At 41.6% G+C, this 15319-nt stretch overlaps 1 protein-coding gene across 1 annotated transcript; it reads left to right on the plus strand.

Moving 5' to 3' along the window:
- Window positions 1-533: 533 nt before the first annotated feature.
- On the plus strand, window positions 534-13912 carry LOC308304808 (ADP-ribosylation factor-like protein 3; the record flags this gene model as incomplete). The annotated part of the gene is made up of 6 exons (XM_080749438.1): window positions 534-635; window positions 1916-2059; window positions 9096-9212; window positions 9392-9442; window positions 10029-10214; window positions 13853-13912. The coding sequence occupies exons 1-6, from the start codon at window positions 618-620 to the stop codon at window positions 13910-13912; spliced, it is 576 nt and encodes a 191-aa protein (XP_080605564.1). The 5' UTR covers window positions 534-617.
- Window positions 13913-15319: the final 1407 nt, after the last annotated feature.

Below are 15319 nucleotides of genomic sequence, written 5' to 3' on the forward strand. Positions count from 1 at the left end.
CTACTATGTGTCATGAGTTAAAGCTCTATAATTTGATAAAGATAACTGCTAGAGTATTTGTTCAGTAACAAAGGTATAACCATGTCTCCAGCTCAGCAATTTCATCCAATCAGGAAACCAGCTTACATTTTATAGTGTTCCAATTCCAATATTGTCTGTAGCACATGACATCAGCCATTTTGTACTGCTGACATACTAAAGTACCTAAATGTTTATACACTAATGTGTAGTGTATTAATGTTGTAGTTATTTTAGCCAGGTATCTGAAGAAATGTGATACATATTTTTTAAGTATAAATGAAAGCAATTAAGTCTCTGTGTGACTGTTAATAAAATTAACAAGAGCCCGTAACTACATTAGATCCAACTGTAATGTTTTTTTTTTCTTTCTAAAATGTAACAGTTTACTAGTAACTATAGGTTTGGGGACTCACATCTAGAGTTCGGCTCTTATGCCTACTGCTGGTCCTCCCTTAAGCCATTTTAATATAAGGTTTCCACCTGACATTGATGACGTGTTACTACTGTATGTCCAACAGGAAACCTGTGAGTCGTAGAATGATCCCCTGGTCCCCACGTCTCCCATCAACCCCCTGAACGTCAGTCAAACACTCAACATGGGCGAAGTCCAAAAGGTAAACTATACCATACTTCACCTGTCTGGAAACAGGATGGATCATGATACAGTACATTCTGATTTTGTGTAGTGTTACTGGTTGCCTTTGAATTCATACTAGTTGGTGACCTGAATAGTACTGTAGGCCCCAGAGAACTATGGGCACCTATTCTTTTTCAAATGTTATTTTATATTAATATTTTATTTTATATTTACATTTATTGTATAACTAGCGGACAAAATGCATATAATGTACCATGCATGTTCAAATCATGCACTTTATGTTATTTCCAACCATTTTCCATAGCATACATTTCTTCTTTTTTGTTACATCTTGGAAAAATTATAGCCACTTTAACATTGAGGTGCCCACAAATTAATGTCACGCCCACTCGACCTGTATTCAACTCTTTCACTATCAAAACTATACTTTTTTACTAGTCAAACAGATGCTATGATTAATAGCAAACCTGCTCTGGGGGTTTTATGAAGGAAACAATGAGAAAGTTAATCATTATTAGCACAATTACTGTAGCCTAGTAGTAGTTTAGCCTCGGCCGGGAGCCGAAAGCGGGACCCCGATATCCGATATCATGTTACGTTACCAGTTAGCCAAAGAGCCAGTGAGCAGCAACGCACACACCGTATAGCTTACAGTAGTAGTAGTAGTAGTATCATCACCTACCCGATGTCTCTGGGTCACATTGACACATTTCCTGAGGCAATCTGCCCAGATCATGCATGTCATGCATGTCTTCTCTTCTTTTTTAGTTTTTTACTCTCAAAAAAGCATCTGCAATGTAGTGCATTTGAAACTACATTGCAGTGCACATCATGGGGTGATCACTGCTTGCCTCCTGTGAATTGTTTTATTTTATTTTTTGTTTATTTTATTTTTATTTTGTTGCTGAGTGAGGTCAGCAGACAAAGTGACATGAGTGAGATGAAACAACCTGAGTGAAATGTGCCAATGTCAACCAGAGACATCGGTAGATCTCCATACATGGAGCTGGTCAATACCTCTACATCTGACCTCACGGACTCCATATATGGATATAGCTGACCTGTTCTGACATCACAGTGATGACTCGACCAGCTCAGCAGAAGGGTATACATGCCAAAGCACCCATGTGCACGCACCCTTGTGCACACGCACCCATTCTCGCCCTTAGGGTGTCTTACTGGTAGTAGTAGTCTAGTAGTTTTTGTTGTTGTTGTTGTTGTAGTAATAGTAGCAATAGCACTTCTAAAAGTAGTGACCACAGTAGTAGCTGTTGTTGATTCATGTTTTATTTTCAGGGTCTATTCTCAGTGGTCCAGAAGCTGAAAGGCGGGAAAGACGCAGAGCTACGGATAGTCCTGCTGGGACTGGACAACGCTGGAAAGACCACCCTGCTGAAGCAACTGGCCTCTGAGGATGTTAACACCATTACCCCAACACAGGTAACATCACACATACTGTATACTGTATGCAGGTGCTGCACGGTTAGCCTTAAAGGACAACTTTGTTTTTTTTACAACAAGGGTTCATATTTTAGATTGTAATTAGAGAAAAGAAAAGATGAGTGTTAAACAGTTTTCATTTACTGCTTTAGCGATTTTTGTATTTTGATTTCAGTGGGTGGGGGCATGCGTACAAGTGGTAAAATATTTATTTTTAGACCCAATAAGCCCGCAATTTCTTTGTTACTATTTACACCATTCCCCATAAGTCACATCTGCCCATGAAAGATGCATCTTGGGAATGGGCTTACTGTGTCTAAAAATACATATTTAACCACTTGCATGCATGCCCATGCATCTGCCCATGAAAGATGCATCTTGGGAATGGGCTTATTGTGTCTAAAAATACATATTTAACCACTTGCATGCATGCCCCCAACCTTGGGGCATGAATGCAAATCAAAATAGTTAAAATCACTAAAACCATAGAAAGAAGTAAATTAAAACATTTTAACGCTCATCTTTTCTTTTCTCTAATGACTATCTAAAATATGAACCCTTGTTGTCCTTTAACATCACTCATTTTCAGTATACAGGTGCTACACATGTAGCCTTAACATCACACATAACGTTGCTGGCAGGGTGGAAACCTTGTATCTCCATTCCTACTTTAGTACAACAGTGTAGTGCAAAAGTAGCAAAAATAGCCGATTGCCAAGCTCATAACGTGTGTTGATTTGTTGTTTTTCACAAGATTTTGAAAGTGAAATGGTCAAGTCTGTCTATGAGTTTTTATAAATATTTTATAAATATTTAACCGCTGAAAGGTATTATCATGAGCTCATGACTAAATAATAACTACATTGGATCCGTGGGAAACGCAGATTCCTTTTTCCATTTCCTGAAAAGTAAGGGTTTTGGACATTACATACATTACATTACATTACTTACAACGTTTCCACCGACAGCGACGATATGCAGCCGCAGGTGTGCAGGTGTGCCACACACACACACACACACACACACACACACACACACACACACACACACACACACACACACACACACACACACACACCATATGTTTCCATATATTGTAAACACCACAGGTAAGGTCAGCAACATTACTTCTTTGATTGATTGATTGATTGATTACTTAATCAGCGGTTCGCATAGGAAAAGCACAGGACAGACAAAGAAAGCACAATCTTTTCATAGAGACAATAAAAAAAAAAAGATTTACTGTAATAGGGGGAATGGGGGGGGGGGGGGGGGGGGGTAAGGTTAGGCTTTATCAAGTTGCAGCCCGCTCTGTAAGTGTTCTTTCAGAGCGGTTTTAATATAGCCACGCTAGTGTTGCTGTCAACAGCTACACTATATAGGTGACCTGACCTCATTCATGGGATCTCAGAAGAAGCACAAGGATCAAAAAAGCCACAGCACAGTGTCACAATTATGTAATGAACGATTATTGTATCCCCATGTCACATGATTCAAGTATTTAACCTCTTGAGCCCTAGCATCCCTATTCTCGGGTGAAAATAGCACTATTTATGAAATGTCTGGTATAGAAGAAAACAAGAGCAGACCAAGTAGGCTACACAGCATCAACTCGGTTAGTTTTACTAAGCATGGAGGGTTTAAGTGGTTAAGAGCAGGCTTACTCCACACATTAAACAACCTACACCCCAGATACAGTAGATATTAGAACACAGATGCACATTTGATAGGATTTCTGTTGTTACAGATAATAGATAAAGATTTTGTCCAGAATTATACCTGTTCCATGTTGGGGCTTCCATCTTGGGCCCACATTGTGGATTTTCAGGGGCTCCTAGACCCACTCTTGTAAGACATCAACAGGTGGGTCACAGCAGAAACTGGCACAAGCTAAGAATAGAAACAGTGCTATTACCATAATCCATAGGATCAGAGATTAACCCTATGGGGAGGGAGGGGGTTAAATGGAGTGGAATGGGGGATTAAAGGGAAACGGAAGAGACAGACAGGAAAGACTTACATAGTTGAATAACACTGAAATAAGAAATGAAACTATAAACATCGTGCGGGTAAAAGGTTACAAAAAAGCACATGTTGTACCCATAATCCCAGTTAACAAAGCTCTCTCGAGGAGTGTCACATTATACAATGTTAACCTGCTCATATTGTTGAATAACAGTTTGCAAATAGTACAGTGGTATCATTACCGGTATGCAAGGATGCTAAAAGGATGGAAAAAGCTCTAAGTACTTGTGTTGTGGCCCTGTGAATTCTATTCACCAGACATTTAAAAACATACAATAATTGTTGCGACCGAAGGTCGCATATACTCTGAAGAACCGTGTCGCTTGAGTGTCCTTCCTTCCTTCCGTAACCTCTGTGATGTCAGTGTGATTTCAGCGAGTTGTGACATCACTTCCTGTACAGGGCGGCTACACGAAATGTGGATAACACTATATATGGAGATAGTCCAGTCCATCATGTCATATGGGACTACCGTCATAGACAGTAGCCAAAAGAGAAGGATACACAAGACTAAGAAAGACAAAAAAAGGAGGAGGAGGATAAAGATTCCAAAAGGAGAGAGAAGAAAGGGTGGATGAGGTACAATGTGTCTCAGAAAAGAAAAGGAGGTGGCAACGGGGGCGGCTAGATAAAGTTATTAGGCCTGGATCCGACTTTAAGTCGACGCACAGGATTCCAGAAGTGTAGCGCTTATTCGCTCTTGTATCAAACTGGTACTCGAAACGTTCTTAGAATTTAATATATATTTTCTAAAGTAAATATGGGGGCGGTTGTGAAAAATCGAACCTCTGTTCGAAGTGGAGCTGTGTGTGTGTGTGTGTGTGTGTGTGTGTGTGTATGTGTGTGTGTGTGTGTGTGTGTGTGTGTGTGTGTATTGCAGTTGATGCTCAGGGCAGGCTAGACTCAACAGCACCTCTCTGGTCACCCAGGATCATGTGTACCGATTTTTGTGACATTTGAAGAAAATATGTAGGAAAAGGAGCAAAAAGTGTGTTTTGGAGAAAATTCAAGATGGCGGAAAATCTATCCTGGCGCAAATGGGTGTGGCCTATATGGGGAGATGCGTCTTGACCCAAGGAATCCAGGGAAAAAAGAATTTTAATTTTCCGATCTACGGTTCAAGAGTTACGGGGCAAAACGTAAAGTGGGCCGTTATAGCGCCACCATGAGGCCCAGTGATGTAATTATTTTTCGATTCATTCTTAAAATCATTATGAATCTCCTCTCCGAGGTTTGAAACTGTAGCTCCTATGGTTTACGAGAGAAAAATACTTGAAAGTGATTTCTTGCATTGTCCCATTATAAGTCAATGGGGACAATTAAGCGTCGTTTTTTGCCGATTACGTCGGCATGGTAAGGCGGATCGGAACGAAAGTTACTAGCACACCATTCCCGGCCGAGCCGCACATTTTGATGTATATATTGCGCGAGTGGCGTAAATGGTGCGGCACTAGTTACGCGCCGAAGTTTAGGCTACATACACGGACGGAGACAGACAGACAGACAGACAGACAGACCCACACACACGGCCACGTATAGGGAGCTTGTGTTCCACACAGCTCCAAAAAAGAGAAGAATAAAAAAGAAAAAAAGGAGGAGGAGGATAAAGATACCAAAAGGAGAGAGAAGAAAGGGTGGATGAGGTACAATGTGCGGTATCCTCCTTGTCAAGCTCGACGTTGGTCATTTGGACCTGTTTGGCCCAAACATGGAGATGTGGTACAGAATGACTCATATATGGGCATAAAAAGTATGTCATGTGACATCACTTCCTGTACAGACAGACAGTCAGACAGACAGACAGACAGCCATTGACTCCGGCCTAACAATGGCTACTGTCTATGACGGTAGTCCCATATGACATGATGGACTGGACTATCTCCATATATAGTGTTCTCCACATCTCCATGTTTAGGCCCTATCGCTCACACCCTAGGTGGGGTTGGCGATAGGGCCTTTCTGTGTGGAGTTTGCATGTTCTCCCCATGTCTCCTAGGGTTGATACCCTCACAAAAACATGAACAAACTCCCCCCAGAATGATAACAACTAGAATCGTCAGAGAAACGCTGTGGTTGGCCAGATAGTCAAGAATTGGCGCTGGTCCTGGGTTCGATTCGTGCTAGGGGACGTTATTCTCCTTTTGCACAAAGTAGTGCATTGCAAGATAGAGGGCGCCAGATCCCTTTTAGTCACACCCTACCACTACTTCCTGTTCATCCACAGAGCATTGATTCTAGTTGTTTTCTCCATTAGATTTCTTTTCACTTTTTTCAACTTTTATTACTTTTTTTTTGACAAGTAATACAAGTTGAAAAAAGTGAAAAGAAAGCACTTTAATCTAATGGAGAAAACAACTAGAATCAATGCTCTGTGGATGAACAGGAAGTAGTGGTAGGGTGTGACTAAAGGCCACTTTTAACCAAACAGATTCGTGGCCGAATCGGCGGCGGATAGCGGCGGAAAGCGTCTGTTGCCGAACGGGAGCTCATCGGTAGGTTTTCGGCAGCAGGTCGGGAACGTTATCGACGGAAAACTGGAAGACTGGACTTGCTCAGTTTTGTAGAGTCGCCCCTGGACGTCGGTGAATTGTAGTGAGTTGTAATGGACCATTAGTTTGCTACTGCTGCAGCAAAACCAAGCCTAAATAAGCCAGAGACATTTTCCCGTTGCACATTTTAACTAAATAGCATATTCACAATCTCGACTCTCAATTTCCTATACTAATCAACTCCAAGGCAACGCTAGTAATAGTGATGTGTGTTGTTTTGGTGTGAGAAGAAAACTCCGGACAGGAAGCATCTCCGCTTCTGCTCCCCGGTTGCCAGATTCTGTGAGTTAAACAAGCGACCAGGTCTATGAAAACAAGGCCTAAAGAAGCGTCCGGTTTCACCTATTGAGCTCGATTACATTAGCTATTTTCGAAAAGAATGTTGAAAGCAAGACCAAATAAGCAACTACAATTCAGAAACATGCCAAAACAAAAGTAATCCACAACTAGCAACATTATAGGAAAACAGGATCAAAGTCGCTTGTAACGAGCCGATATGGCAACACAGTGCGCATGCGCAAAACTGTACAGTAATTACAGTCGGCATACAGTCGGCTGGAAAATTCAATGTGCTTAGTTTTTTGCAGTTCTTTGCAGTTCTTTGCAGTCTGTGAACAGTTTGAACAAGTCTCCTGTTGTATTTTCGGTGTGGAGGCACCTTAACTCTTATTCTGCTTTGAACGTTCCTGTTCGCCCCAATTTTAACGAGTGAGGCGCGCCAATACGGCGCTCGTTCGTTTACCTCGTCTGATGACTGTAAGCTGATGAGGGGTCGTGCCGCCGTGTACTGTAATCACATCGCGAGCAGTGATGTTCTTAAAAATCCATTATGCGTTTACATCAACGGAGACCATTTTGCTTCCGTGTTGATTATCTCAGGCCCTGGGGCTTTGTGTGCAATGTGTCTTCCCATTGTATGGCAAGAGGAAGCGGCCACATTCACATTAATGGCATTACGCCCCCCTCTGCTGGCTGGCCTGCGAAAGCGCAGCCTGCCAGGCAATATAAGGCAAAAAAAAAAGAAGAAAAAAAAAAGTCTCTCAATCTACTATAACGTTGCAAAGGTAAGCCGCTTTTTGATGGCGCCAGACCCAATAAATAAATAAATAATCTGGCAGTAGTAGAGTTAAAAGGGATCTGGCGCCCTTTATCTTGCAATGCACTACTGTGCAAAAGGAGAATGGGTGCTGGGGGCCTGTTTTCTCCTCTGCGTCATCAGCACCCACACGGGTAGGTGAAAGGTAAAATCGTGCTCTTTCGAACGACCATCATTTCGACCGGAGGGTTAGCGACTCACTCCACGGAGGTTAGGGTTAGGGTGAGGGTTAGAGTCCGGTGTCGAAAAGATGACATGTAGTAACAGCGACACGCTCCCTGGCGAAAGGGCTTTTCTGTGTGGAGTTTGCATGTTCTCCCTGTGTCCCCTAGGGTAGGTACCCTGACAAAAACATGCAGTGATCCTGGTCTCTATAATGCCTCCCCCTGGACAGCCGGGGTGCCTGATGGAGGGGAAAGGAACTGGTTGGAATAACGTGTTCCTTCCTCGCGCTACGTCCAACCAGGGAAGCTCCCCCCGGTTAGGTGATAAGAAGCGGCCTGCTCACTCCTCATGCACTGAAGGAAGCATGAGCTCGGTTCGGGGGCCCGTCCCCAGGTCGGCAGTGGGAGAGCAGCGTGGAAAGGCAGCAGTGTGGAAAGGCAACATCTTAACCACTAGAGTCTAGTGAATTCCCTTTAGTCTAGTGACTAGACTAAGGGAATTCCTTATAATCTACAGGATCTGGGGGGAGATATTAGACTTTTAGGTCATCAGGCTGAGGCTGTGAGCCACTCTGCTACACATGCACATATATGCGTTCACATCCTTTTTGTTCTATTTAAATGAAGCATAGTGTTGGTTCATGCAGGTAACGAAAGTCGCATACTCATCAGCTGTCAGTCTGATGATTGCTTTCAGTCAGCCACGCTTCCCTACACACCAATCACACCTCATTCCCTCAACAAGGCAGTCTGTTTAAATACGGCTCCCTCCTACATCTCTGCTTCCTGCTGCTGGCAAACATGCCTCCACCACTCCAGCCTTCACCTTAGTCACTGAGTCTTTACTCAAGCGTTTAAACTGAATGTTGAAAGTTAAACTGGAATTCAATGCTTGCATGGCTCTAAACTAAATGTAATGTTCAATGGCTTTAATGTTAAAATGCATTCAATTTGGCACGACTCAAGTTATTCTGATTAAATGCTTTGCTATGGGCCCGCTCTTGTATACCTGTGTATTCACCACATTTTGGGAACATCTTAAAGAGCGGAGCCATTAATGCCAAGTTTAACTGTATTCCATTTGTAGCAATAAATGATTAAATCTCTGAGACAGTTTATCAAGTTCCCTAAAGGGAGATTATAAACAATAACCAAGAATGTGTTGTTATGGCTGACTTTGTGTGTTCTGCTGTTCCTGTTAGGGTTTCAACATAAAGAGCATCACATGTCAGGGCATGAAGCTGAACGTCTGGGACATCGGAGGGCAGAGGAAGATCAGAACTTTCTGGAAGAAATACTTGGAGAACACAGATCTACTGGTGGGTTTTACATGTTGGTATTGCTACTATAGCGACATCATCAACATTCAACTTTGGGACACAATTATCACATCTTTCATTTAGAATAAAGTCAGCAAAACACTTGAATTGTCTCTGGGAATAAAATGCAAGTGTCATTTGCTTGTGGATTAACGGTTTGCCCTTTGTGCCCTTTTCAGATATATGTAATTGACAGTGCTGATAAGAAGAGGTTTGAAGAAACTGGAGTTGTAAGTCTGTGTGTCTGTGTGTGTGTGTGTCTGTTGGTATGTCGGTCTGGCTGGCTGTGTCGACCTAGTCCTAATCTCACATCACCAGGCTTTCCACTTCAGAGGAAAGCTTGGTATTCGTTTACAACGGGCTGTTTGATCCGGTCTAGACCGGAAGAGAAGAAGCTACGTCGCTTTGTTTTGGTTCCCCCTGTTTGTTTCCCCAATCGCTATTTAAATGCTAGAGAAGTGTAGTCTTGCCAGTCGCTGCGAGTTGGACTAAAATATGGATATACCAGACGAAAAAATTTAAAAAATAAGCAAACTACGTGGCCTCAAGGGTTTTATTGGGTAGGTACTAAAATTATGTCCTTGAGCACAGGGAATTGTTTTGGGTTAAAACTGTTTCCGGTTTGGTAGTTCCGGCCAAAGTGTAGTGTGTTTTGACTACAAAATGATGTAGGACGCCATCCGCTCACGACCGGATCAGAAGCCAGAAAATGGAAGCGATCCCAGGCTAGTAGTCCTAGTTATCACCCCAGTTCTCTCTCTCTCTCTCTCTCTCTCTCTCACTCACATCCATCATCATGTCCTGTGTCCTCTCCAGGAGCTTAGTGAGCTGATCGAGGAGGAGAACCTGAAGGGAGTCCCGGTCCTGATCTACGCCAACAAGCAGGACCTGGCCACAGCGTCCCCGGCCAGTGACATCGCCGAGGGACTCAACCTGCACACCTACCGGGACCGCATGTGGCAGATCCAGGCCTGCTCCGCTGTCACCGCAGAGGGAGTCCAGGTAGGGCAGGAGGACGCAGTGTCCACTAAAACTATTGCCAACCAACATTTCATTGACAAAAACTAAATAAAAACGTAGCTATGATGACTGAAACTATAGACTAAATATATTGACAGTTTTGTCAACAAATAATAAACACACTTAAAGGGACCAGTGGAGAATTGATCCAGTAGAACTAAAAGACAAGTAATTTTATGTTGCGCTCTGAAAATAGGCAATTTACAAGCTCAAACTAAAAGCTCACAACGCGCCACGCTGCCACGCATTTTGAGCTTGTACGGTAGGTCTGCTATTTTCAGCATGCAACCAAATGCAAAATGAGGTATTACCACGCCATCAAGACACGCCAAAATTGATTTTGACGACAGAATCAACTGTAGATTTAGTCAATCTTGAGATATTTAGTCATCTAAATCTAGGCTAAAACAAAAACTTTTCACATGACTAAAATATTACTAAAACTCAATGAAATCTATGACTATGACTAAACTAAATCTAAATTCGCTGTCGGTTGGGTTAGGTTTTCCATCTTTAAATCCCAGCATAATCCCATGCCATATTGCTTATTGTGCTGTATAGTCAGTATGACAATATATGCCATATGTTAAAGATTTCCATCATTGGTACTGTGTGACACACAACAACTGAGATACACAACTCATGTAAACAAAGGGGGTCTTTATACCAGGACGATTGGAAACGCTGCCGGTCTCGTTTTGGGTTTATTACCCAAAAAACGTCGCGTTTACACCTGGTTGTTGGTTCGTTTTTCTGTGTTTATACGACAAGTTGACAACGCATGAATTCAAGCAAAATGTGTCATGTTCCCAGCCTACATAGGCCTATACTGTGTATTTACCCTTCAACTATAAAATATATATTGTTTTTAATGAGACATGCTTTGTAATTAGGCTATGCTCCCAAATCCATATTATTATCGTCTGTTCGCATATTCAATGAGTCCCGCAAAAGGAGGTTTTTAGCGAGGTGAAGTGAAACACCAACAAAAGTCACCTGGAAGATGAAGGTCGGAACATTTATAGCCTATGGAGCATATTTCTGGACATTATCTACGGGGATGGGCTATATAAAGTGAGTTCTGTCTTCTATCTGCAACACAGAAGTAGACCTATAACGCAACATGCTGCGAGGCAGCGAACGCAGTAGCCTACAGAGGCACATATGGGTATGGTAGTCTACCATACCTTGATTACAAGGGGAAATAATAAAATGTACTTCTTAAAATAAATTCATCATGCCTGTTGCTAAGTATTGGCAACATGACTGGTGTATTGCATGCATGCCTTCACACGTGCAAGACAACAGCCATGTTGCCATACCTTTGCATTTGCAGAACTGACGCTGCTGGCGGCCAGCAGCGCCGGAGGAGGAGGAGGAGGAATTTCTTTCTTTTTTTTTGTGACATTATGAGCGAGTGGCCTATTCGTGGACTCTGACTGGACAGTAAAAGTTAGGAGCGATAGGAGGACGTTTTTTTTGTGATATGAGCAGTTTCTTTTATCTGTCTGTCTGTCTGTCTGTCTGTCTGTCTGTCAGCATATTCATTACTCGTGTGAGTAGCCTAATTGCAAAGCATCTGGATAAGTCACAATAATTACCTTGAGTGCGCTGCATCTGTGACGTGATGTAGTCCACATTTTGAAGAATTAATCCAGTTTTTAGGTCAAAACAAGGGGAATGCATTATTGCCTGGAATACCATAAATGTTACATGATAAAGTGTACAGTTTACAGCTCCTCGCTGTCAATCAGAACAGCGCACGGCTGCACTGCAAGTGGATGGATCGGCACATGAAGGCAGAGAGGGACGCACAACTATGGGCTTTAATAATCATTAAATGGTCGGTCTCTTGGAAACTCGGAAATAAATGGATTTAATAATTAGTTGGCTGAGAATGGAATACTGGTTTAAAGTAACTTTGATGAGAGGAGAGCTGTTGGTAGCCTAGTGGGCTTGCGACTCCTGTCAAACGAGCTGTATAGTATAGCCAGCTGCGCTAAATACTAAATTGATCGGACCTACATAATCTTTACGTCTTTTGCTGGCAGTTGTAATTGATTGGTTTGGAGAAGGATTCCAATTGTAGGCTATAAACATTTTTAAAAGGCTTTCATATAGGCTAGCCTACTCCTGATATTTTCCAAATGAGGTTTGGGCTAATAGATCACTATGTGTTCAGTTTTGGCTATTTTCTGGGTTTTAATTAGGCCTACAACTAATAATACATTTTCGGTTAGTATGACAGACTGACACTGTATGCAGCAGGGGAGGGGGAGCAGGGGGCTATGACATCATCGCACTCTCCCTCGCCGCCGATTTCCTATATTACACCGGTGCGAAACCAATGCGAAACCGCAGAAATGCACTTTCAGAGCCGAATTCCGAAAAGTATCGGTTAGGGTCATGAAACCGCGTCTCCGTGTGTCAAAATGGCCGAATCAATAGTAAAAACTATCGTCTACAAAAAAATCGACCTCATGTAATGACCCCCAAAGACAGAGGTGCTCTTATGGGTGATGGAGCAGGGATCACCAGTCAGCAGCACAGCATGGTGCCAGTTACAGTAATTACAAGGTATAGGCGGCCTCCTCTACTAGCCTGCCAATGCCCTGTGAGTATAAATAGTGAAGGGATTGTATTGAGTCAATAGATCAGTTAACTAGGTGATTAGCAGCGCTGGGTTTGGACCTTAATCAGGTGTTATGTCAAATCCAGACCTCCTGACCATGCTGTCACTGACACACTCAGTGTCCCACCACTATTGTTATTAATTATTATTGAACAGTCAGTGTTAATTCATGTTAATTCATGTAATTAATTTAAAATGGATGACACTTTCTCTTTAGAACAGGACTAGGCCAACAGGACTAGAGTGACTTGAAACAACTGACCTACTGACAAACATAGCCATTAAGAGCCCTAGTGGTTAGTTGACCTGGGACCAGTGGTAACTAAGTACATTACTTAAGTGCAATTTTGAGGTATTTGTTACCTACCCTAGGAGTAATTCCAAATCCAATTTTCAATACTCAACTACAATTATATGAACACTTTAGTTACTAGTTATTTTGTAGATTTTGATTATTATGTCAAAACATCCATTAGCCCTATATTTATTCAAGCTATTTGTAGATCTGCTATTTTCAAACGTTATTTCTATACATTTCTGCATAATTAATGGGTACATTTACTTTGGTACTTAGTAAGTATATTAAACTACTACTACTTTTGGACTTTTACTTAAAGAATACATCTACATTGCAGTATTGATACTTTTATTCAAGTAAAACAATGTGAGTATGTCTTCCATTACTGCCATCTGGTGTTAGTAGTTGACAACACCAAAGATCTTCACTGAATATAGATGCCCTTATTTTTCCTTTGTCGCCATTAAGGCCCGCCAACATACATTTTAGTCTACGAAATCAACTGTAGGCTACATTTAGTCGACTAAAATCGTATGATATTTAGTCAACAAAAATAGACTAAATCGAAAACATTTCAGACCACTAAAATGTGACTAAAACTAAATTAGATTTTATTCAAAAGACTAAGACCAAAACGAAATCAAAATTTGCTGTCCAAATCAACACTGCTCTGTGCTCCTTTTCCTTCAGGATGGCATGAACTGGATCTGTAACAACGTCTTGAAGGACAAAGAAAAAGAGAATGCGTGAAACTGAAGACCATCTGCCTCCATCAGCTTGACAGCAGCCTGCTCCACTCTGCTGCGTCTGTCTGATTGTTTACTGTTATGGGGATAGTCATTTCAGGAGGTTCAAGTCAAGTCCTATTAACTTACAAACAAAACAAGTGTGGCCACAATGTGCTTTCACAGAGCAGCAAAGGGAACACAAAAATGTGAATGTTTCTGAAACCAAAACCATGGAGGAACATTAGCAAAGACTGGTGGTACGCATAAAAACTAATAACGTGATTGATTGATTGATTGATTGATTGATTGATTGATTGATTGATTGATTGATTGATCTTTTAATGGAAGAACATTTGTTACCAGGGGTTCTTTTTTCAGTTATGTATGTCGGTCACACTTTGCCCTTATACTGTTTGGTTTTGTACGTTTGTGATAACATTTGGAATAATATTGTTCATTCATAAGGATATGAAGATACATATACTACTGTATATTTTTTCTTGGTCTGTACAAATCCACAGCATTGTAGGTGTCTATTTGTATCCTTTTGTAGAAGCCAGAAGCCAGGCTCCTTAATATTAATACTCTTCTTAAGGTTATTTTGATTATTCTGCAATGTGTGTGTATATTTGTATAGGTCTTAGTTGTGGATATTAACTGAATTACATCCGAATCAATGTTACTTTGATTTTTGCCTCGGTTTCCTGAGTGGTCAATTAGTTCTACTTTGACTGAGGTGATGAAATGATACAGTATTTGTCATTGGCTACCTCCTCTGAAATAAGGAGATCTTTTTTGTGTGTTTTTGTCATTTTCTCTTCCAAAGAGAATAAACTAACTGCAGCCATGTCTCCCAGCCTGTATTCTCTGCTCTTTCCAGTTTTATGTATGTATTTATTAATACATTTTAGTTCCGCTAGAGTAGTGGCTCTATTCCTCAGGTCAGAACACAATATCTAAGGAAGTTTTTTTGGTAAAAAGAAAAAAAAGAAAAGAAAATAATTCCATGAAATGAAATTGACAAAGACATGAATAAATAAATCATGAATATTTTTTTTTATTTCAGTCGCTGAGCAGATTATAACATAGAGGCAGCTGTTTTTACTGTAGCTACAGTGGAGTCAGTACTGCTATATGGGGTTGAGACATGGACCCTCACACTCACAGCACAACAGGAAAGGGCCCTGGATGCAGTCTACACAATAATGCTACGAATGGCACTAGATGTCACGTTGACGGACCACATCAGAAATGTGGTCCTCTATGGGGAAGTCAGAGAGAGAAGGATGAGGCTGGCAGGGCACTGCGTCGGGCATCTGGAACTAGTGGCAAGCAAACTGACACTATGGTAGCCAACTCAGGGCAAAGCCAGGAAAGGCAAGAAGCACACCATTCCATGTTGATGCACTGTGGCATGACAGCTAAAGGG

Source organism: Nannobrachium achirus (genome assembly GCF_963921795.1).
Source record: "Nannobrachium achirus genome assembly, chromosome: 19".
In the NCBI taxonomy this organism is placed as follows: domain Eukaryota; kingdom Metazoa; phylum Chordata; class Actinopteri; order Myctophiformes; family Myctophidae; genus Nannobrachium; species Nannobrachium achirus.